This window comes from Oxyura jamaicensis, chromosome 12, assembly GCF_011077185.1.
Source record: "Oxyura jamaicensis isolate SHBP4307 breed ruddy duck chromosome 12, BPBGC_Ojam_1.0, whole genome shotgun sequence".
Taxonomy (NCBI): domain Eukaryota; kingdom Metazoa; phylum Chordata; class Aves; order Anseriformes; family Anatidae; genus Oxyura; species Oxyura jamaicensis.
Genome location: NC_048904.1, coordinates 10,030,611 through 10,056,313, shown reverse-complemented (window position 1 = coordinate 10,056,313; position 25,703 = coordinate 10,030,611). Strand labels below are relative to the sequence as shown.

General features: G+C 48.0%; 1 protein-coding gene and 1 long non-coding RNA gene across 9 annotated transcripts in view; both read left to right on the top strand.

Annotated features, from left to right (window-relative positions):
* LOC118173339 overlaps positions 1-11,266 on the top strand; it is a 57,871-nt gene extending 46,605 nt beyond the window's left edge. For 6 of the 8 annotated variants that reach the window (XR_004754134.1, XR_004754135.1, XR_004754131.1 and 3 more), the window contains one exon: positions 1,415-1,564. Coding sequence is in view for 1 of the 8 variants with exons in the window: in XM_035337819.1 (XP_035193710.1) it covers positions 1,412-1,570; positions 5,108-5,163; positions 9,196-9,250; positions 10,026-10,120; positions 10,817-10,899 (448 nt within the window). In the remaining 7 variants the exon portion in view is untranslated. Of the gene's footprint in view, positions 1-1,411; positions 1,571-5,107; positions 5,164-9,195; positions 9,251-10,025; positions 10,121-10,816 lie in introns of those variants that run through there. The other 2 variants (XM_035337819.1, XR_004754136.1) reach the window with 2 other exon arrangements.
* An 11,507-nt stretch (positions 11,267-22,773) lies between these two features.
* Positions 22,774-25,270, top strand: LOC118173341. Its single transcript, XR_004754142.1, has 3 exons — positions 22,774-23,224; positions 24,052-24,192; positions 25,125-25,270. It is a non-coding gene; the product is annotated as an uncharacterized LOC118173341 (long non-coding RNA).
* The last annotated feature ends 433 nt before the right edge of the window (positions 25,271-25,703 follow it).

The window sequence follows — 25,703 nt, the reverse complement described above, 5'->3', positions numbered from 1 at the left end:
TAACCGAGCAGAGCTCAAGTGTAACAGATGTTGCAGTTGGACCAGGCTGGGGGCCGGCAGCAAGCCGTGCTGGCTGCGGTTCCCAGGATGTGGTGGCTGCAAGCGTTTTGTTGCCGTGCCACAGTCTTCTCCATCCATTGATCTTTCCTCCTTTTCCTCCAGTGTACCTTTTCCTTGCTCTCCTCCTCCTCTTGGCGCATCCCTTCTGCTCATCCTGCCCGGCCGCCCCACTTTTAGCTTCATGTCTTGTTCGTGGTAGATGGAAATTTGCATTTTTTTAACACTCAAAAACACAAACAGGATTTTGGAAAATCTCAAGACATGGGGCACAGCCACTTCAATGGATTTGTTAGGCCACCTGAGTATGGGAGAAGATAATTACTTTTCTCCAATTATTTTTTCTTGTACCGCAGGCCAGCTCTGTCCCCTCACTGGCATGCTGTCCCCACGAGGATGCTTGCTGCCACCTCCCAGGTCCCCGCACCTCTCCAAGCTCAGCAGTTGACTCAGGTTTTGCTGCAGGACTGGAGCTGGGCACACGTGAGATCCCCCCTGGAGCATTGCTGCCAGGCTCAGGAGGGAGCAGGAATGCACCTGTACCTGCAGACCTGGCCTTTTGCCCCTCAGTTTTCCAGTTAAAAACCTATTCCGCCTAATTTGCCAGTGCTGGTTTTGCTGGGCTAAGTTTTCCTCCCCAAAATCATGGACATCTCTGCAATACAAGAGGTTTAGTGTTGCAGAGGTGAGAGAGATGGCTGAAGAAGGGCAAGTGTAAAAGGGAAGCTGTGTCCTTCTCTCTGTATTTGGCTGAATGCATCTTCTCTGTGGCTTCACAGCTCCATGATGGTATCTCTGAGGATTAAGGTCCTGAAGTCCCCACCTGGCATCAACTGATGCTTCCTCTGCTTTGCTGGGAACTCTCCCCTCCAACTCCATAGCAAAGGGACCAAAATAATTTGGCACCTCCTGGAGCCAGAGGCTGGTTTGTCTTGCTTGCTGCCCTGCAGAGCTGTGACAGCAGGGCCATACGCTGCTGGAGGAACCAGAAGGACTTGGTTCAGAGAGAGTCCTGTGGGGTTGGGTGCAGTCTGTAGGTCAGGTCTTTGGGTCACTCGCTGGACCAAAAGCATTAGGTCCTGAGATCCTGACCACACCAACCTCCTTCTCTCATCTGGGAGCCATGGTCACCGCTACCTGGCTTGTTTGGAGGAGGCACACAGGGCTGCGATGTGGGTCACCTATGTACGTGCACGTTTATGGCTTATCTTTTGTTGTACTTGGTCCTTCCAGCACAAGGACCTGTGCAGCAGGGTTTTTTGCCTTGCCTTGGACTGTTGTAGCACGGCGACTTCTGCAACTATTATTAGAAGCTTGGAGACATAAGAAAAGTTACTTCTCTTTCTCTTTCAAGCAGGGGTGCTGGAAGAAGTGGGGAGAGCCCTGAAATCTTCCCTGAACCGTCTCAGACGGACTGGACTAGCCTGAAGGCCACCAGAACCACAGCCCAGCAGCACAGTTTGGGACGCAAGCACCCCGCACATGGCATCCAGCTATGCTGGGGGGGTGGGTCAGGTAAGCAGCTCAGTGGGAAGCCTCACTCGGCTCAGGTTTACCCATTTTGCTAGGTGAAAAAACCAAGGTCAATGTCCCAGTGCTTCAGCCCATGGAGGCACGGAAGGAAAATCACAGCAAAGCCAGCCAGCCACATATCGGTTTACTTTTCACTTAAGATTTGCTTCTTTTATACTGCTTAGTGAGGCAAAGCAGCTCAGATGAAAAATTTTATCGGGGTATTGGTTTGGACTTCCTTTTTCACAGTCGATACAAGCAGTGTATGCACGTATGGGAGTGCACATTTGATAAATACAGGAGCAGTTTTACAGGGTTGGCTCTGTTAGAACAGTTGATGACATGAGCTAAAATGACCAGGAATTAACATCCAGAAGTGGATGTAAAATTATCAGACTTCAAGAAACTCAGGAGAAATCCTGTCCTATAAAACACTGGTGCATTGTTCAAAAAAGGCATCTCTTTTCTCACCACCCTTCATTCTTCACCCCACCCCCTTCTTTCTCTCATTTGAAACTCAAATTTACCTCTGTTCAATTCCTGCTCTGTTGCCCACAGCATCTTTTATTTTCAGAGCAGCTCGGCAATGCAGATTTTGAGACTAAGACCTAGAAAGACACACCTTGGTATAATAATGTATCTGGGCTGTGGCTCACTGGATCCTGCTCAGAGCCTGCTCAGGATGCTCAGCAGAAAAAATAAAAATAAAAAAGTATTTCTGGTTGGGTTAGCTTTATGCCAGCTCAACACATTGAGGCAATTCTCTGCACAGTCAGGTGAGAAATGGAGTGGAAAGAGGTACCTTGGAGGAAAGTTTGTTAATGTTGGCGTGTATATATACATATAAAAGTTGTATATTTGTCCTGGTTCTTGCTCAAGGCGTTGACCTGAACATGCTGTTTAACAACAGTTCTCCACTTAGTCCTATCCCGGCAAAGACCCATGGGGTTCTGTATTTTAAAGTCCATTTAATCCAGGTCTTCTCTAAGCAGGACTATTTTGGTGGAGCTGGGGAAGTGATGGCACAAATAGTTAGGCTGGCAGATGTGTAGAGGTGGCAACCTCTGGATGGGAGCCGTGATCAGCAGATGTGGACAAGAAACTTGCACCTCTCCACAGAGCTCATCTACAGCCGAAACAGGAGGCACAGCCTAGGGCTTCAGTCACCATCTCACTAGGTCAAAGGAAGGGGCAGGGGGAATCAGGCCGGAGTAAATTAAAACTATTCTGAATGTCTGCTCATAAAACCAATGGGAGATTTTTATTTTTTTTTATTTTTATTTTTTTTCTGAGATTTGAAAAGATTTGGCTAATCTTCCACCATTCTGTTATTTCTATTGTCGATCTAGTGCCTGGTTTAATTCCCATCCCAGACAAAAGCAGAAATACCAGGATACCACAAGTAGCTGCTGGTCTGTGTAGCTTTTCAGGCCAGGTAGAAGCAGAAGTAGAGGGGATTTCTCATGATTTTTTCCACTCAATTTCTAAAAGTGTGTCCGTACAGCTGCCTGAGTGTCTCAGCCTCAGATGCTGTAAGGCACAAGCAATAGAAGTGTTTATGGCTGTGATTTGGCTGCAACATCTCAGATGCCTTGGATGCCGCAGGCTCTTGAGGGACAGAGCCTCCGTGCATTGCTCTGGGTCTGACGGAGCATTTACTGGAAGGAGAAGGTAAAGCAAAGGGGGAACACCCTGTGTAACAGAGAGCAAGGCAGGATGGCAGGACGGGGCGAGGCCAAACGATGCTGCAGGACAGTGATTCCCAGCCATTGTAACAGCCCTCAGGAGAGCTGCTACAAACTCCAATAGTTTGTAACAGCCCTAAGGGACAAGGGCCAGAGCGAGGGAGATATCAGCCAGCTTTGTCCCCCTCGCAGGGCTGAAGCTCAGCATGACTTGGAAAGCAGAGGATTTATATTTTCTCTCTGGGAAATAGGGATCTAAGGATGCCAGCTGATTAGGGCTCCTCTGATGGGAAGTGCAAAATAGAAGGATCGCATAACCCTGCTATCTGCTTGCCCCTAATCCACTGATTTCTTCTGCTCCTCCTTCTTCTGTCCCTCGTGGACGGAGCCCTCACTTCTGCAGGGCACTGGCAATGTGAGAGCATATTCGTGCAGGGCTGGGGCAGCAGAAGGAAAATGCAGCCTCCTATTGCTGCCAGAGCAGCCTTGGAGGAGCCCGTAGCCCCCAGGCCGCTGGCAAGGGGCTGCCTGCGGCCCACCTTGGCCCACAAGCACCAGGGACGTCTCTTTGATGCAAAGCCCCTTTGGTCCCGTGCTGCCAGGGGAGGCAGCCTCCCTGCTCTTTGCATTTCAATCGCCTGCATCTAAATCCAGTCGTCGGGGGGGAATCTTATCGTGACTTATCGTAAAGAAGCCCTCTCTGTTGCTGCGTAATTACAGGGGCCAAACGGAGCGGGGTCCTTAAACGCTTTGTGAGTCAGCTGATGGGGACTTGGCCTCGGGTGCCAACCCCCCCAGCAACGCAGGCCATCATCATTAGCTAGCCTCCTTCAGGGGCCGTATGTGGCAAGCGCTGGAATTCGCCACTTTTCTTCGTCAGCTTTTGACAACTACTTGCTTGATATAATTACTTTCGGTGTTATTTAAGGCTCTGACTAATCGCACGGCAATGGCCAGGTTTATAATGCAACAGTGTGTAGCCTGGAGCAAATTCTGACATAATTACACTGTATAAATTCCCCCATTAGAAACGACACTGCATTGGCATTGTGTACAAAGCAGCCATGGTCCAGTCAACTGGCTCTGTGAAAATCTGTCTGACAATTGTTTACCCGGTTGGTATCTTATTGACACTTTGCACAATGATGAAACTGTTACATGACAGGGGATGGGAGCCAGAGGCCGGGCCCAGGCTCTCCTTTCCTCTCTCTCACTTCAAGTGTGGTCGTTTTCTTGCCTTGTTTTCTCTTGATGAAGCCTTGCTTGTTTCTGATGGCTCTGAAACAGAAAGAAAAACCTATGGTTGTGGCACAAATCCCAACAACCCATAGAAATCCTGCTTGGGGTTGCACCGCCTGCCCCAAGGAGCGACTGCTCCCCAGGCCCTGTCCCTGCAGGGAACTTAGGAGGATTTCAGTCTCACTCTGGCCTCGGACACCTGAGAGCATTTGAAGAATGGAGAATGGGATCTAGAGCCTTTCCAGACCTTTAATTTCAAGCTGGCTCTGGAGATCTCCAACACAGGCAGACTCAGAGAAACCAGAAATAAAGTTTTATGGCTTATAGCTGAAGAATTGGAAGAAGCTGCACACCTGTGTCCCTACTCATGGAGGACTGTTTATCACACTATGTAGACTATAGCAGTTGATCTATGAAATCTCAAAGGACTGAGCTTCCTTATTTCCCTATGGAATAGATTATACTTTAAAGGAGATATTGTTGTGTCCATCTGGAAACCACTGGGGGTTTTGTGCAGAATAAGTAACATTGGAAGCACTTGGCCATTTTCACTAAAACCCATTAACCACCCCTCAAAGCCTGGAGCAATAATCCATGTCTTTTTTGTTTGTTTTCAGTGTCACCAGGAAAGCCGTGACCTCAACAAGCCACACAGGCTCCTTCCTGTGCAGTAAGTAATGCCCCTGAGAAAGAGAAGTTTTCTGAGGGTCCTCAGAGGTTGGAGCAAAGTCCTGAGCTACTGCCACATGTATGGGAACAGCAGTGAGGTCCCTGCTTGTGCTCCCAAACCCCAGCATCCCCACACTGAGCGGGTCCCTATGGGAACACGGTGTTTTTCCCAGTCCCACCAGCAGCACAGTGGGACCCAAGCAGCTCCCCCTCCCAGGGCTGCACGTCCTTGCTGGGGCGAGGAGCAGCACAGAAGTGAGTGCTGCCATGGCACACCAAGCTGTGGCTGAAGGAGTATTTGGATATCCTGGGCTGCCAATTCAGAACTTTCCTAAAACTAGCAGTAAAATTTGCCTCTGATTCCTTTTTAGGAAAAGAAGGCTGTAGTATAAAGTCCCATTTTCTAGGCATTAAAAGTTTACAGTCTGCACCATTAAAAGCAGCATTCTGTGTCAAACTTTAATGTTTGGTCTTCAGGAACAGCTAGGAGGAAAAGAGAAGGTTCCCTGTTTGTTCTACAAAACAGGAAAGTGCTTGCTTTCTATACTGTAAATATGCATTAGGGAAGCTCTTATAGGCTCGTGCTGGGGATTTGATGTTTTTAACTGACTACATTCCTTACATTTTTGTATAACTGCCAAGAAAGCTAAATAAAATGGCTTTTTTAGTGTTTTCTCTAAGAATAGCCCTGCTTCTTTGTAAATATAGCAAAGGAATTGTTGATAATAATTCTTTGGGAGAATAACTGGTGTTATTGATGTTACAAGTAGAAAGATTGCTGTTTCTCTGTCTCAGAAACACAGCTAACCAAGTGGGCTGGGACTTCAGAAAGCCTGAGCATTCCTTAGCCAGTTACTGAGATTAGACTGGTTTCATTCCTGTGCCAGAAGGTGTAGAAATCAGAGAGAGAAGACTAGCACTGAAGTTAAAAAAAAAAAATAAAAATAAAAAAATTTGCATTTTCTTTCATAATGCAAAATTGAATTTTTTTCCTCCTTGTTTGCATTTCTCAGTTTGCAGATAGTTCTGCCTTCTGCCAACTTGCCCAGAAAAGCTGAGGGTTAATCAGCTCAGCCTGACTCAAATATGTACAATGAATACCTGGGCACCCCAAAACCTCTGCAGTATTAGGTTAGATCCCACCCTCCTGAGATACCAGGAGGCAAAGGCTGTCATTCTCATCTAGAGGTTGACAGAGTGAGCCACATTTAGACCACTGATCCCTAGCTGTTGCTGGTTTGAAGCCCTCCATGTGTCAAGTCCTTAGATGGTCCTTGTAAAGCCATATGATGACTGGAAGTAAAATCAGCATGGTAGCATGAGAACTTGAACCCATTTATGCTATGCTTACTGCTGCCATCCAGGGTTGCCAGAAGGTGAAAGGCTCAAAACCCACTTGTATGTCACATCTAGGAAACAAAAAGGCTAAAATTATTTTTTAGGCTTGATTGAAAGCATCTTTCTTTCTTACAGCCAAGGGAACCTCTCACAAAGGTGCCCTGTCACCAGCCAGACCTGCACTTCAGACAAGCGTGCAGAGATTTGGTGCTTGTTCAAGCGGGCCTCATCAAGGCTGGTAGCCCTTGTTAGGATTATTTTTCAAAACAGAGACTCGGCGGGGCCAGGCTGCAGTGTATGCTGCCCAGCTCCTGCCTTCTGTTTGCTCCAACTCTTCCTCCTCCTTGTTTCCTCAGCCACTCCCTGTCTCTGCTGGAAGAGGCAGTAAATGGTTGCTCCTGGTTCACCTTTGCAGCGTCACTCAGCATTTATAAATCTCTATTATATTCTCTCAGTTGTTTTCTTCCCGACCTGAAGTGTCACAGTCTCTAATTGTGTTCCTCATAGAGATATAGTAGGTAGAAATAGGATCATACTGGGAAAAGATCGGTCATGTCGTGAGTTTTTCTTTCTCTGTTGTCAGTTTGGTTGCACGGTCTCCTTGTCAGTAAGAGTTCCTTTGTGCCAGATGGCGTTTGTGGCCATGCGTCTTGGCATCTTTTGAGCCAAATAAATTGTTCAGTGTTTCGCCTTCAAGCCTGTGCTTGTGCCACAGCTTTGACAAGGTTTTCTGCTCAAAGTTCTGGTTATCTCGAATGGCACTAAAACTCATGGAGGCTGAGAGGGTAATGTGCCTCATGATCTGTGTGAGCGACTTGGGAATGTGAGGTGAAGAAGGCTGGAAGGCAGAGTTCCTACCCAGAAAGAGTTTTCAAGATCTGAAAAATCAAAACAGCCTCCAGTGTTCCCCTTATCTATCAATTAAAATAAAATCAGGTTATTTTTATCGAGATGGAGAGATGCCACACTGACTGACTGCAGTATTAGTGAGGTTATCTGTGGTTTAGGAAATCCAGATTCAAATACTTTACCTCTCATCTCCAGTATGCGTCTGGCCTGTTGGCTGCTCTGCTTGTACTCCTAGATCTCCTGTTGTCACTGCTAGCTCTGAATTCAGGTTGAATCTCACACAGGTTCAGGTCCAAATACCAGCCAACTTATCAGAGAGCAGCCAGGCTCACAGAACTTCAACCCGGAATGAGGACCAAATGATGAGAATTGCTTGTCCTGTGAGATTTCTGTCATTCAAAGCCAAATCCACATGCTAAATCTGATTTGTCTCTTCCTTTCACTGCTCGTTGGAAAAGTCTGAGTACTCTGATAAAGAGTGTGGGGAGTACAGTGAGAGAAGAACAGGTTAAATGTTGCACATGTGCTCAAATCAGGGCTGGGGGGAGAACCCAAGAGCAGAAGTATCAGGGATTCAAACTGTGACTTCTGCAAAACTGGTGAGCAGAGCCCTGATGGGATGCAGCATGTGCGTGTTTGGCCATGAGAGGCCCAGCCTCCTTTAAGTTATGCAGGCCCCGAGAGATCTTGTTCTTCCTATGGGATTACCATGTGCCTAAGACATGATGTCTTAGGGGATGTGAGTGAGGACTGTTCCTGGGGTGGGTGCTGGGAGCACAGTGTGAGAGCGTGCGATGCCGTGCAGAAGCACAGCTTAAGGTCAGATTCAGCTCTAAAGCTTCCCCAGAATCCCAAATCCTCTTTTTATATGAGTTTCACTCAAACACAAACAATTAAAGAATTTCATCTTCTCCTACTATGGTGGAAAAGCCTGGACGCTTCTCTAAGCTTTATTAAATAGCTCCAGAGAGTGCCCTAGATGAGGGTCCTGCTTGGCTTCAGACAACCCGTATCCTTGTCTTTGGTGCAAATAAATCAGTCGCCGATGCCAGTTGGCAGCAGGGAAGAGAAATAACACTGCCTGTTGAAAAGAGGAGGAAAAAAGAAAAAGAAAAAAGAAAAAAAAAAAAAAAAAGGCAGCTCTAAGCCTCGTGTCTGCTTGTATGACCAGAGACATTTGACAAGGACCCCGGTCAATGGCAACTTTTCAGAGACTATTGCACATCCCTGCTATCTGCCTCCACTTATGTTTCCTCTCCTAAAGACGACCCCCGTTCCAGCTTTCGAGCTTAATCGCCATACATTCTGATGCCTGCCTGGAGCACAGGAACAAAACTACATTTTGTAGTTTTAATTTTGGAATTCACCCCGTTAGTGGCAGAGGTCTGGTGGGACGGGGGAGGAACCTTTCCCCTGGGCCGGATCTCTCTGGAGGCCAGCTGCTCTCTCATCGCCAGGGGTTTGTCAGAGCGTGCAGTATGCTAACATCCTGCCAGCTCACCTTTCGTAAGCTGAGTCGAAAGCATTATTCCCACCAGTGCAAACAAGGCGTCTGCCACATGTCTACTGGTCTCTCCCTGGTGCGCTGAGGCAAAGCAGCCCTTCCTTGTCAGTCATTGACCAAAGCTGTTGACTCTGGAACGGCTGACTGTGCTGGTTGTAAGGGATGCCAAAACCTCCTGAAAGCTGGGAGGCAAAGGTGTTTTCTTTTTAAATGAACTAAGCTGTAGAAGGAATTTCCCTGAGAGCTTGTTTGATATCTGGAATAGAAATGGCTTTCCTTCTCCATCTCCACCTACTAAAACGCTCAGTCGCACCCAGAGAGCCTTCAGACACATCTCTCCAGGCTGCTCTGAATCAGAGCTCCTCTGTGTTTTGTTGACAGCTGACAAATACTTCAGGTGAGCCTGTCATGAATATGCTTGCTGGGTTATTGTAATGGCCTTAGTTTAGCCGGGGCAGAATAAAGTAGTCATGGAGCTCATTTTTTGTTGTATCATGCATTTCCACCAGGGCTGAGCTTTGGCTGGAGGTTTGGTCCAGTTTGGTTAAAATCACATTCAGTTCCTGAGCTGTCCATTAACGCTCAGGTGTGGTACACCCTGTGTTACAAACGTGCTCTGCGCTTTCACAGGGAGTCACCCTGCGCAGTTCATCAGCTCCCCCTTTTTCCTTCTGACCCTGCAGTGCAAGAGGCATTGTGCAGGCAGACACACAGCAGTGCAATCCCACAATAAAAGTGGCTTTTAAAAACAAACCTTGTTGAGAGGAATGGTAAAGCAGCCCTACCTGAAGACACAGACAACACCTGGTGGCACCAATAACGCGCTGGAGCCGTGAGCCTAATGCCCTTTGGCTCCCACAGGAAACAGGACCTCTACCAGCATCCGTAAATAAATATCCCCCTGTGCCTTTATACACTTAAATACCTTTCCAAACCTGGCTCCTTGCCTGTTTCCCGTACTCTGCTGTGGCTCCTTTACTTCTGCACAGCAGCAGGAGCAAGGAACTCGACTGTACAGAGGTTGTGTTGTGCTAAGTGCTGGGCAGGCACTGAACAAAAGCCCGCCGACCACTTCCCAGCATCTAGCTGCTGCTGTTTTAAAAGCAGCCCTCCCTGGCTCTTTTCTTTTGTCTTTTATTCATTGTTTCCTTGCTTCCTTTATACACCTGGTGCCTTCCAGCTAGAATACCATTGCTGTGCTCCTGTGTGAGCCAGACCATGTTGGTCACACGGGAAGACTTACCTGTGTCCAGCCTATCTGCAAGCGGTAAGTGTGGCTGGGCTGAAGCTGTGATGCCTGAAACGAGGGTGCTAGGGGTAATGCAGTGCCACAAACGTAGCGTGTCAAGGTTCCCAATGGGACTGGGGAACATAAGCACCCATAGGAAAAAAAGAAAATGCAAGAGTTTAGACCATGGAGAACGGAGCAGATGCAAACATGTGACACAACCGAAAAGCTGTGCTCCAAGAGAGGCAAATCTACCCCAGCTGTGCCTGGTGTGGGTGGGTTGTGCTTCTCCCCTGCCTAGGCTGTTTGACAGCAGCTACCACAATGGGATTGTGTCCAGGTTTGTGTCAAGAAGCTTCATTTCTTGCATCTTGAAGCTTATCTAGGTAAAAGTGATTGTATTAACAATCAGCTGACCTTGGGTTCAAGTTCTGAGTAGCGATTTCAATCCATCCCTAAGTTACGTAAATCTAAGCCACCATATTTTAGCGAAAAAGGTCTTGAGCTGGTGTTTCTTGTGAAATCCCAAGAGGAGAAGTGTATTTTCTAGGTGCTCTGGTGTGTTTCAGGTTCATTTTGGGGCTCGGCATTTCATGGCAGCTGGTTCTCTGATTATTTTATATTAAGGACCAACTTCCAGTAACATCAGTGGGAGCAGGATTTTAGCTCTAAAGCTATTATTAACTAATACAGCACAACAATGCCTGGCTTTCGTTCTGTTTTGTTTTCTCCCAGGGTCGGAACGTGTGTGTATCCCATTAACTCTGTCCTCGCTGCTCTCAAGATGTTCCGCACAAATGATTTTATTTTTTTTGTAAGAAAATATATTTTACTAGGCAGTTTTATGAGAGCTGACAAAATGCCTCGTAAATAACCCAGCAGGAAATATGGGGTAAATAAAATTTTTTACAACTTTATCATAAACCTGAGAAGTCTTTGGTTCCTTTTCGAATGGAATGAGCAAGGTATTTCATTAAAGGAAAAGACATGCTCTCTAAAGCCCAACAATTACAGACACAATGCCTTTTTAACCTGCAATTCAGTCAAACAGGTTTGGTGGCAGTGGAAAATGTAAAAGGCCCTGTTTTGACGCTTTGGGTCATGCTCCCCACAGATAAACTTGTGCTGTGGGTTCCCTGCATGGCAAATCTGGAGAACTGGTGTGTGCCTGACCTGCCCTGCATTACCCAGGACCTCCAAGGAACCACATATCTGGGGGAACATGCCCAGGATGGGCTGTGGTTTCGTGTTGCCTTTGTAAAACTCCTAGCACGGGGGGCTGTGGTTGGGGCCCCTGAGTGCAAGGGGAATGCAAACAAATATGGTCCTCGGGTCTTCGGCACAGGCCTGAAATGTGATGATTTGGTCAAAGACCAAGTGTCTGAAATAGAAACGCTTGGAACAAGCCTCACTCCTTGAACTTTGCATGAAGAGGGAATTCAGCTCTCAGCACGAGGATCTTTGACGTGTGATATTTTGGTACTGTGGGAAGATCAGATGGGGTGTCTCTTTTTAAGTCCTTAGCACTTGTAAAAATTCATGTTGGTATCTATGACTATTTTCTACTTAATGGTGAAAACAAATCTGGCAAAATACAACCTGTTCCTGGGTGCACAAAAGTTATAGAAACTGCCTTCCACAGGAAGGGATAAAACGCCATTGTATGCCTACTTGGTCTGATTAAATACAAGAAAATAATCTGGAGTGAAGGTCTTCACCATTTCTAACACCTCTGGTTCTCGGATCCACCCTCCTTGCAACGCTGGATTGGCTGAAGTTGAGAAAAGACCAGCGGTAGGAAGGCTGAGCTTCACAGGACTGGCGACGTTCAGGTATGCACGTTATCTTCCCTGCACTGGGAGCAGGGCTCCCCAGCTCATCAGGGGAAGACTGGAGTGGGCTCCACCACCACGGTGTCACCTTGCTGGCACCACAGGTTGTACTGCACGGCAATGGCCCCTACCTCTCCTCCAGGGCATTGTTGCATAAAGCCCACCACCACCTTCCCTTCCAGGCACTGTTGCATTCCCCTGCCCTGGCTCCCATCCCTCCAGGCTATGGAGCCCTTCTCCACCCAGCCACCCACCAGATCACACAGGTCCTTAGGACATCTCTAGCAACTTCCTACGGGAACATTACATCAGGGAAATATTTAAAGCATTTGTAGCTCTAATGCCTTGTAAATAGGAGGTAAGCCCACCCCACCACTCCAGAGCACTTTTGATATTGGTTTCTTCTGCACTTTGGGAACGGGGCACCTTTGGGAGAGCTGGGTTCCTGCCCCAACAGGTCTGCAGTCCTGCAGCCTGATCCCACACCAGCACTTGGAGCCCCAGCTGACATTGAAACCAAGTCAGGGTGTCCCTGGGAGCTTTGCTTGTATATGGGCTCCAGCCTCTGGTACATTGTCTGGAAAGCGCTGAGTAAATAGGAGAGACAATTATTGTAACCCTTTCCCGAAAGGAAATTCCATATTGGCACCAACCAGCACGTTGTATGGCAGAGCACAGCCCTGACGGAGCAGGCTTCCCCGGCAGCAACTGACAGCTATTGAGGGAAATTGGCTTTTCAGTGGGACATGTGCTTCAGTGAAAGCCCATATGTCAGGGAGTTATCTGTTGTGAATCCCCCAGTATTATGCCCACGCCTCTGACACCGCCCCCCTGCCTCTGCCCTCCCCTCAGGCCCCCACCTCGACGCAGGGGTTAAATAAAATATCATTTCCTCCTGATTTAGCCTTTGTCTTTGGCAATCAAAATGCCCTTCAGGCCCCTGTGGAGTCAACCTTCCAGGTCAGGGTAGGACATGGGAAACCCCTTCCCAGGCATTTCACTGCAGATAATGTCATGGCTGATTCATGAGATCATTCAAAGTGCTGCCTTCCGCCACGGCTGCTTCTTTTGGTGCCGATGCTTCTTGGCTTGGGTTCCCTATCCTTTTCCCTCCCTGTGACGACACCTCTCCTGCTGGCTGGATTTTAGAAACTGATTCCTGTGCAGCTGGGAGAGAGACAGGAGGGGTGCTCAGAAGGAGAAGAGGAATAAAGGGGGTTAGGTCGGCTGCAGCAAGGCTCTGTACAGGGCAGGAACAGACTGGGAGCCAGCAAACCCTGCCCTGCTCCAGGAAGGGACAAGAAAGGGGGGGATATAAAGGCAGCACTCAGTATCAACTGTGTGTCATTCCTCTGCTTCGGGGTGCAATACCAAGCAATGGCACAGATCTTTGTTATAGTTCCTCTGATCTCCTGCTTGGCATCTCCTGGAGAGTCCCGCTAACATTAACTCCCAATAGAGATCACACTAGTAAAAGCACTAGTGGTGGAAAGGGAAGACCTATAAAGGTCTTTCTTTTGCTATGACTTGCTGTTATTTTAACCTCCTCTTCCTTGTGCAGTTTTACATACTTGGGCTGAAAGTGTAACAAGGCAGCAGGGAGATGGAGAACACTGACTTCACCCTGAGATGTGCAACATAGGTAAAATGAGGGGTGGGATGGGAGTGTTTTTGTCATTTGTGGGGACTTCAAGGTAGGGAGGATGAGTGTGGAAGGCATCTTCAGGGTCAGTGTCCATCCTGCAGAGCTATATGCAGAGAACTGTGGTAGCAGCCATGCGTTTTGCTGGCTGGGTTTGTCCATTTAAGTGTGCAAACATGTGCCTGTGAGGGGGCACGCTGCTGTTCAGCATCATGTAGGGCTACATCTTGGGAGAAAATCAGGCTGGTGCAAACTGTGAGTTGTCAGCTGTCATCCCCAAAGCAGTGTTTGTTGGCATGGCTCAATTACTGAGCTAACTGCCAGGCCTGTCCTAGGACTTGGCGCTGAGCATCTCCTCGCTGCCTGCTCTCTGCAGGAGACGTGGTGGGGAGGCAGGGAAAGGCAGGCACTGAGTAAAGGACAAGGTATAGGTTGTGTATGTGCATCCACCTTACCACGGGGTGATCCATGGGCCAAAGCACCCTGTATCTGTGGTGGGCAGAGCTGTAGGGAATCAGCTCGCAGGAATTTTGGCATTAAGGCTGTTCCCTGTGTTCCCTTGCAGAAATAGAGCCTTATTTTAAAATGTAAAAAAAATTGATTCTCCAGTCAACAGCCTGCAAACTAACTACCTAAAGATTTTAAATAAAAAAAAAAAAAAAAAAAAAAAAAAAAAGAGACGTGAAAATCAGAGGGAGACAGCCCAAGTGGCGGAAGGCGGGGGGGAAAGTGCCTGAGAGCCGGGAATGGAGGACAAATGGCCCCCGCCCAGCGATGGTCACAGCCCCCCATTCGCACCCAGCTAACATCCCTCCCTTTGGTAAACAGAGACAGGCAGGTTGGCACCTTGTCTCCTGCCACAAAGGCGCTGGCCCTTTGTTTCCCTGTGTGACTCCCTGGCAGATGGGGGCTGGAGGGTGCCTGAGGGGTCTGGTTCCAGGAAAGCCTCCAGTATGCAAAGTGTGCCCACAGGCAGGCAGGCAGGAGACTGATGGAGTTCCCCCTGCAAAAGAGCAGGGTGAAATAGTTTCTATCTCTTCTGATGGCTTTTTTTTTTTTTTTTTTTTTTTTTTTTTTTGACTGAGAAAACATAATTACTCTGTAGTTTTCCTAACTGAGCCTCCTGTTTGTATAGGAACTGAGAGGGAAACCTGGGATTTGGAGCCAAACTTTATTTCTGGAGTGGTAGAAAGCCAAAATCCTGATGGCGGGAATGTGTGCATATCTGAAATACTTACAACCCTTGCGCAAACTTTCTTAAAAGGTTAGAATTTGGCTCAGGAGTCAGTGAAATGCAAGTTTTACAGAGTCCTAATGCATGCCGATCCCTGCTTCCAGCCCCAAGGGATTTGTTGGGTGTTACTCGCGTGTCTTCAGGGGCAGTGGGGGAGTGTTGACCATGGCAGACAAAGAGGAAATAACCTAGCTAAGGCCACAAGAGTTGATGAAAAAGCTATAGTTAGCTGGTCAGACTATCTATCATCCACTGGTGTGTTTTAGCAAGGCCACTGCACCATGTATGCAGCTTAACCTTGGGGCATGTGCTGCCTCCAGCCTCCTACACCACAAAAAGCCAGGCAGCTTCTCCTCCATCATCCCCCACTGCTTTACTGTATCAGCCCAGCTTAGCTGAGGCAATTAAATCACTGAAAATATTCACATTGATTTCTGCAGGGAAGGTGTCAGGTGCTGTGTGGGGAGGTTCGTGGCAGATTTCCATACTCAGCCCAGATGTGTCCTTGTGGATGGGGAGTCTGCGCTGAAACAGAGACCCGTCATGCTGGCAGGGAGGTCTCTGGCCAGCTGGTAACAGGAAGATGCCCATGCTGCTGTTGGCATGATTTGTCCCCTTGTTTCATTATTTTCCTTCCCTACTCTGACCTATTATTAACGGACCCACCTTCTACCTAGTGTTTCTGTTTCCCCTGATATATTTGTAAAGGCCTCTTATTCTCCTTAATCCCTTTGGCTATAATTAACTCATTCTGCATTTTTGCTGCCCTTATCTTTTCCCTGCAAGCCTTAACTGACTGAATATTCTTGTTTGGTTGCCTCCCTGTTTTCCATTTCTACTAAAGGTTTTCTTTTTAATCCTTAGATCTCTGAGTGGGCTTTGCGCGCTCTTATTTCTTGCATTCTTCTTCTTTATTTACTCTTCTTTTTCTCACTTTAGTTTTTGTGCCATGTAAGGATACCATCTTCCTTACACCCGGGTAGATTTCATGACGGTCTCCTGTGGCACGTTACTTGCTCTATTTCTTAATTCCTCTCAATGCATTCGCCTTTTTCCTTTGGCACTACACCATTCTTTTGCAATATTGAATTTGTCCTTCTCACTCTGGAGATTCCCACATTCTCAAGCAGTTCCCTTCTTTCACCCAACACCTTTTGTTCTACAGGAAATGTGGAAAGTAAAAATTATGGCTCACTTTATTTTGTGTAAGGTTTATTTTTGACCCAGTAGTGCCCCAAAATTAGCAGGTCTGAACGTGGGCTCTGCTCTTCTATAAGGAAGGTGATCTCAAATCTCAGTGCCAAAAATGCCTTTAGAGTTTGGGTCTTTATAACATCCCAGTTTTTCCTCCTCAATGGGAGGAGGAAATTTGAAGCACATGGTGCAGTTCCAGTGTATTTACCTCAGGGAAAGGTGCCAGAGAGGTGAGAGAGCGTGCGGGGGACGGTGGAGGCCCGTCCGCCATCACAGGGCTGAGGCTGCCGAGCTCAGCTGCCATTTTAGGCTGGAGAAGAAGAGGACTTTGGTCACGTTCTTGCTGCTTGACCACTGCGTGAGGAATGAGTACGGTGAGAGGAAAGCTTTGCTGCTAACAAAGAGCTGTAAACAAGAAGTAGTGTCTGCAGCCATGCTTTCCCTTCTGCAAACCCCACGTGGGCACCCTGAGGAGCAGCTGCCAGCCGTGCAGGTATGCTGTGTGTGATTTGATGGCTGGGAAGGGTGATGAACAGTCCTTCTTTTGCCACCCTTTTTGTGGAAATGGGGTATAAAAGAGACCCATTGGCAGAGAGTTGCAGGTGAACTTGTCCCGAGTGGTGGGACATGCCCCATGGCACACACTGCTCATGCAGAGTGGGCAACCAGCTAACTGTGGTTTGATGAGGGAAGAAGGAAAACCAAACCGACCGTTTTTACCCCACTACCAGCTCCCTTTGTTCTCCCTGCCATGTTCCCCAGGCCTGAGCTTCAACAGAGCCACTGGCCATGCCGCTTGGACAGCGGGATGGCAGCACGGAGAAAGTTTTATGAGGGGCAGTGGGCAGCTGCCTTTCCTCCTCAGGGTCTCCCTTCCTGGTGTCAGGCAGGTCCCAAAGGAGATAGGGGCCGGCTGCCTGCTGCAGACTATGCTCAGGCCATCTTACTGGCCTTGGCCCTTGGCATCATTCTTTGGAGCAGCCACCTTTTTTGTCAGCGCCCTTTGCCTTCCTCCAGCATCAGGTTCTGCTGCTCTGACACTGCGGTTCAGCAGGGCAGGGCAGGGGAGGAAAGGAGGAAGAACTGGGGGGGCTGCTTTACAGAGAGGAAAAAAAAAAAAAAAAAAAAAAAGGAGAGAAAAGGCAGTCATTTGGGGCCTGGGCATGGTGGTGGTTTCACCGCTTCCGTTGCCTGATCCACCTTGTCAGACACGCATGAGGAGACTTCTGAGAAACAGCCCTGGGCTGGCCCCGAGAGCTTCAGAGTAACTGTGCACACGTGTGTGCAAGCACACAGCCCTGCATGCACGCTCCCATGCTGGAAGGAGCCCACTAGGCCAGGCTGCTCCCCAGCACACACTCACGCCTGCACACCTACCACCCTCCTTCCACAAAATAGGTTTCTTTCATTTCCTGCGTGAGGAGGAGGTGGGAGAAAGGGAACTCGAGGGCTGCAAATTCCTCAGCCACATATCTCGCCTCCCTCTCCTTTCTTGTGCTGCCTGCCAGCTCCATGTCCAGGATCCGAGGCTCCTGCTTCCCATACAAATAGGCAAGGGTGGACAATTTTTTTTTTTTTCATTGTGAGAAGTTTCTGTTGCTTGGGGGGTGTTTTTGCGCATTTTTTTTGTTTTTTTTTTTTTTTTCCCTCTGTCAGAGTGACCTCGGGACTGCTGTAGTTCTATAGGACTAAGCAGCTGTTTGGCTGGTTATGATGGGCATGCCTTGTGCTGCGCTTACAGTATTTTTCCCCTAAGCTGTCCCCTTCTTGCCTCTGACCAAGGCCTGTCTTCCACCAGGAGGCCTGTCTTCATGCATATTGACAATTACCTTGTGCTAGAGCAAGTCTTTTCCAAACCCTGAAATACCCAAATGTGGCATTTCAAAGGGATATTGCTGTCAAGCACCCAGCTTGTCACAAAACTGTGAGCTAGGGCCGCTAAAGCAGCAGGGGGTACCCAGGTGTGTTAGGTTCATCCTCAACTCTCCTAAACCTGAATTACTTTCCCTTGTGAGTAATGAAGACAAGCATGCAGGAGACAGAGAATGTAGCCCTGATTGTTTCACAGTTATTTGGTGCTTGCAGGCTCTCCCTTATTTCTACAGCGGAGGTAGTATTGCTTCTCCTTTGTCATAGGTGATGACATTAAGGTAGTTGGTAAGGTCTTAACTCTTTCCAGAGCTGCAACAAAGCAACTTATATCAGCCAGCCCAGGGCTTCCAGGGCCTGTTCAGAGCATCTTGGTGCTGTGGTTCTGGTAGAGCTGCTGATGGTGTAGGAGGGAGTCCAGCTGGCGCTCCTATTTCTTTGCCTGACACTGCCTGCATAAACAAATAGTATCAATCAGAAGCTCTGCCTGAAAGGCAACTTGGTTTTGTCTTCATCTAAGTAGGGGAAATCCTGTGCACGGAGATTTCAGGACCTGGTGGCTGGAGTGCAGAACACATGGAGAGAAAGTCCGCTTTTGCAGAACGTTTCCCAAGGCATCCAAGGACTCTCACAAAGCCACAAAGCCTGCCCTAAAACCACAGCTGCATCAAAAGAGGAAGAGTCCACAGCAGAACTGGGAGCATATTAAACCTTGCAAAATAGGTCTCTTTCTGTGGTGGGAGGTATGCGTATAAATACATACATATACATACATGAAGGAAAGAGCTGGGTTTGTTCAGCACTGCGGCTAAAAGTGAAAGCAGCCTGCAGGAACACTAGGCAGGGCGGTGATTTCAGGCAGGGCTGGGTTGTGCAGCAGTGTGGCCCACCTTGATGGCTTCACAATGAGAATGATCAGTCTTCCCAGGCCCTCTACACACCGTCATGCAGCAGAAGTAAGGGAATATGTCTGGTTTGTGAGCTACAAATTCAGCAAGAATGTACATGCAGGAGTGAGACGTTGCAAAGACTGCACCAAGAAGGAGGGTACAAATGAAGAGATGTCCAACTGGTGCAGCACGCGTTGGCCAAAAGGGGCATCAAGGATGAACACAAGGGAAAAAAAATAAAAGGGGACTTAAAATGGGAGCCTCTCTAGCACACGGGTACCATCTCCATTCCTGTCAGTCCTTACACACCAGAGTGCAGTTGCCGTTGAGTTCAGAGTTGTGCAGGCTCCCATGAAGGCAGCGTTCAAGGCTGGCCCTGGTGAGACTCCACCTGAGGTGGCTGCATTCCTGTGCATTGAGTCAGGAGCTCATGGTTAACTCTTTTGGGGTTGCAGGACCTTTGACGAGCAGACGTGGGTCCCTCATGGACAGCTTTGCTGCAGCTGGAACGACACTGACCAAAGGGATCTCACCAAGGTGAGGAAATTCAAGGAGCCTGTGCCTGGACAGAATGCTGTGAGAGATGTTCCTTCGTTTGGACAACCCTCCGGCCCACAGTGTTGGTGCATTCTTTGTGAACGTGCCTGTGGCGTGGTTTGCAGTCACAGCTGCATATTTTGGCTGCTGCACGTATCTACCTTCAAGCTTTCATTCTTTACACATTGCCACAGCCCTAAGTGAGGGTGGTAAATCCTGCCTTAGCAGAGTGGGCAGAGGCACTGAGCCACATGGATAAGCAGGTGTACAGCCCTTCTCAGGATTCTGTACCTCCCAGGCCAGCAGCGTTATGTCCTCTGTCACTTCAGAAAGCACAGAAGAAGGAAATGCACTGGAGATCCCCGCTAGTATTATTTCAATTCTTGTGAGCACAAGGTCAGCAGAAGAAAAGCCACTCCGTGCTATGTGTGGACTGCAGGCAGACAGGCTCTGCTGGGCAAGTCACAAACCTCATTCCCCGGTCATCCAGGCCAGGGTTGTGGTTGGAGCTCCCTAACCTCCTTTAGCCTGCGCACACAGTCTGTCTTCCCAGGGAGTCATGACAGGGCTGCTGCAATCCTCAAGATGGAAGGACTGAGGGGTAGCTGAGACCAGGGGTTACAGTAAGTGGTGTTTCCTTCCCTGAGATTATCTGCGTCTCACCCTCCACTGGAGCAAAATTTGCTTTCATATCCCTCAAAGTCAGCCTGCTGTGGAAGTGATGGAGAAAGAGATTAAAACAAGCAGATAATGCAGTGGGGAAGCATTTCTTTGCATCCTTCCTGGGTAGAAGCATTGTCTCTGTTCCCATCACTGGCAGGACCAGCTGTGGTTTCTGGCAATGCCAGACACGGACATTGCCCCACAGGTTTCTTTCCTTTTCATTATCCCTCTGGAGAACAGGACTCTCGTTAAAAAGCCTGGATGTATCACTGGGAGCCAGCTCTATTATCCACCAGCCAGTGAAGCAAGATAGGCATACTCTCCCACAACCTAGGGATGCCCTATTATGATCTCTGACCAATGGGAGTATCTTTAATGGGATCAGAGCCTGCCCTTTTCCATATCCCAGTGGGACAACACCTCCCCACAAGAGAACAAAGAGGAAACCTGTTATGATGGGAAAAAAAGATGTCATTTTCCCCAGAGAGGCAGCGAGGCTGTTTGATTAAGAGCATCTTTCTCCCACCAGCTGGTTTGTTAGCAAGAGAGAAAATCTTTGTGAAGCAAATGCCACGAGTCCAGTGTTACTCTCCCATATACATAATGAGAAATCTTGGTAAATCATTGCAGAGAAAGACTGTAGGACCAAGTGGGAAAATATTTCTGCCTAAAAACAGTATTTAAAATAGATTTTTTTAAAGGTAAATTCACAGCAATGTTTGAAATGCTGCAGCAAAGAAATCTTACTAGAAGCTTCATCTCAATCTTGTCCTTCTCGAAAGACCTACCACTCACCCACTTCCATATGTTTCTCTCCAACCCCTCTGGAGACCCTGTCCCACATGTGCATGGTGCCCCAGCAGAGCCTTTCATCTGCAATGGTTCCAGACCCGGGGCAAGGAACCGGGATGGGACAAATCAGCTCACATTGCCATGGTGGTGCCAAACTCCAGCTCAGCCTGCACCTTTTTTCTCTCTTCCCGTTTCTCAAATCAGACCATAGGGCATGGTTGCTGGTGCTTATCCCATGATCTGCCCAGAGCAAAACTGGCTTAGATGAGCATAGGTGCAGGCTCTAAGGGGGTCAGAAGAAAGTTATCTATGGCCCGGGGTCACTTTGTAACCTGTGGTTCATTAGTCCTGTCCAGAGTTGGAGTGGAAAGACTCAGGCATGACTGGATGTGTTTGTGCATCCTAGATTTTTTGCAGTTTGGGGAATTCTGGCAGAGGCGTAAACATGAGCAAAACTTTATTCCAGTGGATGCGGCACGTAACGAGAAGTTCACCTTCAGTTAGAGAGGATCTTAATATGACCTTCTGTAAAAAAAAAGGGGGGGGGGGGACATTGTTTTGAGTTGTTAAACAGCTGCTGTGTTCCACCCCGCTAATGGTTGCAATTCAGTAGTGAATAGTATAAGCCTTAGATAAACAGCCGGTAAAATAATTTGGGATCTTTCCTTAGGGGGGGAAGCAGGCAAGTTACTCTACAAAAATAAATTATTATTCTCTCTTCCTAGGAAATGAAGTGTTCTCCTTTTCATCACCAAGAGGGCTGTCGCACAAGATCTCTTCCCGCCCTACTGTGCTGGAAACAGCCCAACGCTGTTTGCGCCGCTCTTTTGCCACCTTCACCTTCCTAGGAAGCAGGAGGCAGTTTCCATCTGGGTTCATGCATCTCCTCAGTTTCCTCCTACCACCCTGGGCTCTTTCTCCATCTCATCCCAGGTCTTCCTAAAAACAACCCTTCCCAAGCTGCTCATCTAGTGTTGTGCACAGGCACAAACACCGTCCCCTCTCTCCAAACAGCCGCGACTTGCCCAAAAGAGAAGCAAAACTTTTGCTAAACCACTCCCTCCTGCTGAAGGCCGGGCGTCCGCTCGGTACGCGCTGTGTCTGCCTGGGCAGGGGCAGGACTGAAAAGCGCCGGGCCTTGGGTCTTGGCCTCCATCGGATGAACAATTTCCCGTTGAAGGTTACTCACTTCCTGTTTTCCGTATTTAGACAATCTGGGCCTATAGGGAGGCTTTGATTTGTTGTAAGCTTCAGCTGGTTTAAACGTTAAGTCGCCGGAGACCGAGGCGGGAGGAGGAGGGGAAAGGCCTGGAGACAAATTAGGGCCATTTAATACCGTGACTGTGTTCTCTCGCAGTTTTCTAGTGACCATTAGAGCATGTGAAAGGAAGGTCAGGGGCTGACAGCATGGGAGATGGAGTCAGGGCTGCTTCACAATGGGCTGGGGCGAGCGGCAGTGTGTGCGTAGGGCTGCGTAGCAGTTGGGAGCAGCTGGGCCATGCACGCCAATGACTAATTTCTCCAGTGTGTCACTTTTGCCACACACACAGCTGTATGGAGAGGCCAGCAGCACACCAACAACGACAGGGAGGAGCCTCTAACCTGCAGAGGAGAGCGCTGTGCCCTTTCTGAGTGCCTATCAGCACACACCACATGCAGATGTTTGCTCAAACCTGCCCAGAAGTCTGCTAGGCTGGAGCGAGTCAGCACTTGTAGGCAGCTGACAGGGCAGGTCATGTCTTTTCAGTGCCTGTTTTGCAGAGGGGAAACTGAGGCACGGAGTTCTGCAGCTTTGCTTACTATCAGAAAGTGAGCGTGGGAGGGATCGTGGTGAGTCCTGGCGGCAGCTGAGCCGCGGTCTGTCTCCTGAAATGTGCTTCATCCTAAAGAACCTGGGAGGATTACAGGATCACAAGGGTTACCTGAGTGATCTTGGTCTGCTCCTTTTTGTTCACCCAGTTCTCTTCTAACAGATTAACTGCCAAATGGGGTGCTTTTACCAGGGTCTACACGAAAAGAAAAAAAAAATAGAGAAAGGACTGAAATGCAGTGGGAAACGGTAAATGAATGTGAATTTTACAGCAAAATCCTGTAGGAGTTTCCAGGGGCACCTGGAAATCACTCCAGCTGAATAACCTGCTACTAAAAGCCAGTGTGGGCAGGTGGGATTGAATGAAAGAACCAGAGAGAAATAGTCACAGCCAAAATGCCAACCAAAAGAAGAACATAATGTTCTTCTGCTCCTCTGTCCAAAGGAAAGAAATCTACCACAAGGGAAGAAATCTGCCACATCCTCCCTGCCTGACAGAAAGTGGGCAGCAGGACTTGGGCTCCAGAGGAAAATAAAATCAGCGAGAAAGACTCAAGTGAAGCACTGAAGAGTTTAGGAGGAACAAGAGTCCATGTTCACGCTACGGTGTTGATAGGCCCGACTTCAAATGATTTTTGCATGCCTTCAACCCTCCTGAGCCAGAGCCAGCTCTCCTCCAGGTAACTCCCCGCAGCCCCGAGTGCAGAGCCACACAGAGAGACGCGGTATATAGGCAGGTAGCTGTTTTCCCCTTGGCTTTTCTGCATAGACTGGGTTAACATTATACTTCCCTGATTCAGTTTTTATAGACCAAACAGTAGCAGTTCCCTCCCTCAGTGGTATGTAGAAGCCTTTCCCTGAAGGAGGGGTTAGTTCTCTATTGTGTTACTACCTGGTGGCTGCTTTTTTTTTTTTTTTACTTTCTTTTTCTCTCTCTCTCTCTTTTTTTTTTTTTTTTTTCCCTGTATCTCCTACCCTGCTACTGCATTTTGCTCAGCCAAGCTTTTGGCGTTCAGAAATGCAGCTGAGTGCAAATGCAGTGTAGCTCTTCCTGTAGCATCTCCCAGAAGTTTTGTCTGGTGGGGCCCTCAACCTCCCGGCAGCACTTCTGTGCAATCTGAGCCCTGGGCTGAGGACAGCTCTGTATCTTACTGGGCCACATCAGATTGAATCAGGATTGACTGCAAAGCTGACACCACGGAGAATTGCACTCAACGCCATTCAAGCAAATGGTGCTTCTGAATCGGCACCAGCCGGCTGCCCCGATGCTGAGGGTTTGATCTGTTAGATCCAGAGCAGCCTGGTTTGCACTCATATCACCACGCTTAAAGAACAGTCACTTAATCTCACTTAGAAATGTTTACTTGTGAGGACCAGATGGCCCAGGGAGTTGGGCTAAACAAAGCATTTTACTTCTAGGTCATGCATTCTAATCCAGTCCAGGTTGGCAATAAATGAACATATTCACCTGATAGCCGCTTTTGGCTTCATTTTTGGTGTTTTTCAGGCTGGTTTCCAAGGGGAGATGTCACACCACAAAATCTCCCTCCGTGCCCTGCCACAGTTGGTCCTGATTTGACTGTCTCTGTGGAGAAGCTAAGGATCAAATGCTCCGTGGCGCCAGACTGTTTTCTTTTGCAGCCTGCAGGTAAGGGGAAGTTGTCCTGTGTCTGGCTGTGTGGTGCCTGCTCTGCGGATGCACAGGATTTCAGTTTGCAAAGCTGCCAATCCAATCCCCTCCACCACCATGAAATTCATTTAAAAAATAGGGAAATGTTTAATTGCAGTTGACATATAGGCACTCTCTGCTATGAACTTTACGCACAATTGCAGATAACAGTATCAAAATTAATGCCTGCTTCCCACTTGTCCTGCTATAAGCAATAAACGTTTGGCAAGTCAGTAAATAACAAAATTCTCATGTGGCCATCTACAGGTCACCAAGATACTTAAGAAGTTTGCGTTAATTATACCATGTTTGCCATCAAAGAGGGTCTATTAACCCTTTGAGCTGTTGTAGGAAAGCCGTGGAGTCATTTGGAAGTAAATAAATGAAATCTTGTCACTAAAAGTGCGATCTTTGCAAAAAAAAAAAACAAAAAACGTTTGAGGCAAAAAACCTCACTAGACATCATGGAAAATAGGCTACCTTTTCAGCTTTCCTTTTATTTATTTTGTATTTTGACATCAAACACTCCCTGTAACCTAATCTTCTTGGCTTTTGATGTGGCTGTGGAGACATGACAATTAAGCACGGCTTAAAACAATAATCGCAACAACGGGAACCAAAGGCAAGTAATGTCAGGGTCCCCCCCCTCACAAAAAGCCTGTTCCCCCAGTATCTGGTGGTAGTGAAAGGACCGTAAATCCCAATTTGTTGCCTCGGTATCTGCTGTGAGCTTACACTTTGCATTGAACTTTACACACTTGCTCCATTTCCATTCCCTGCTGTTTGTTTTTCTTCCGCTATGCAAAATGTCTGGAGACAAACACGGTACACACGTCGCAGAGAGATGGTTTGATCTTTTGCAGATTAGTGCCACCTGACAAACATGGGATTATTTGTTATCTGTGTTGCAGGAACCGCTGCTGACCCTGGTCAGAAGAGGCACGCTGCTCCCTGCGCTGGGGGGGCTGCAGCACCCCTCCTGCCAAGCTGATGGATTGCGGCCCCGATTCTGTGAGCGGATCGAACTGACCCTGTGAAAAGCCTGAAGAGAGGCAACTCCAAGGTAAACCCTAATCAAAGCCCATACGTGTAATGTGCAACCCAAGCAAATGGCTTAATTATTCTAAATTATTTTAAAATGGTGTGGTTAGTTCTCCAGTTCTCTCCTCCAAAGATTGACTCAGTCTGAGTTTAGTTATAACCCTGTTTTAAACCTGTCTGAGGATGAACATGTTTCTTCTTAAAGGAAGCTTGCACGGTATGCCATAAACTCTTTTATTTTTTTTCTTTTTCTTTTAAATGGGTGTTTGCACTAAGCCTTGCTAAACAAGTTAGAGAGATGATTAACTTGCCTGAAATGATGGAGGAAGGTCTCATCCTGGTTGTGTGTGCTTTCTTCAGCACATCTAGAGCTGCTGCAGCTCCTTGTCATCTGCTGCAACTCCTCGTCATTTGCTAGTAGGGCTTGCAAAAAGGGCTAGAGAGGAGGC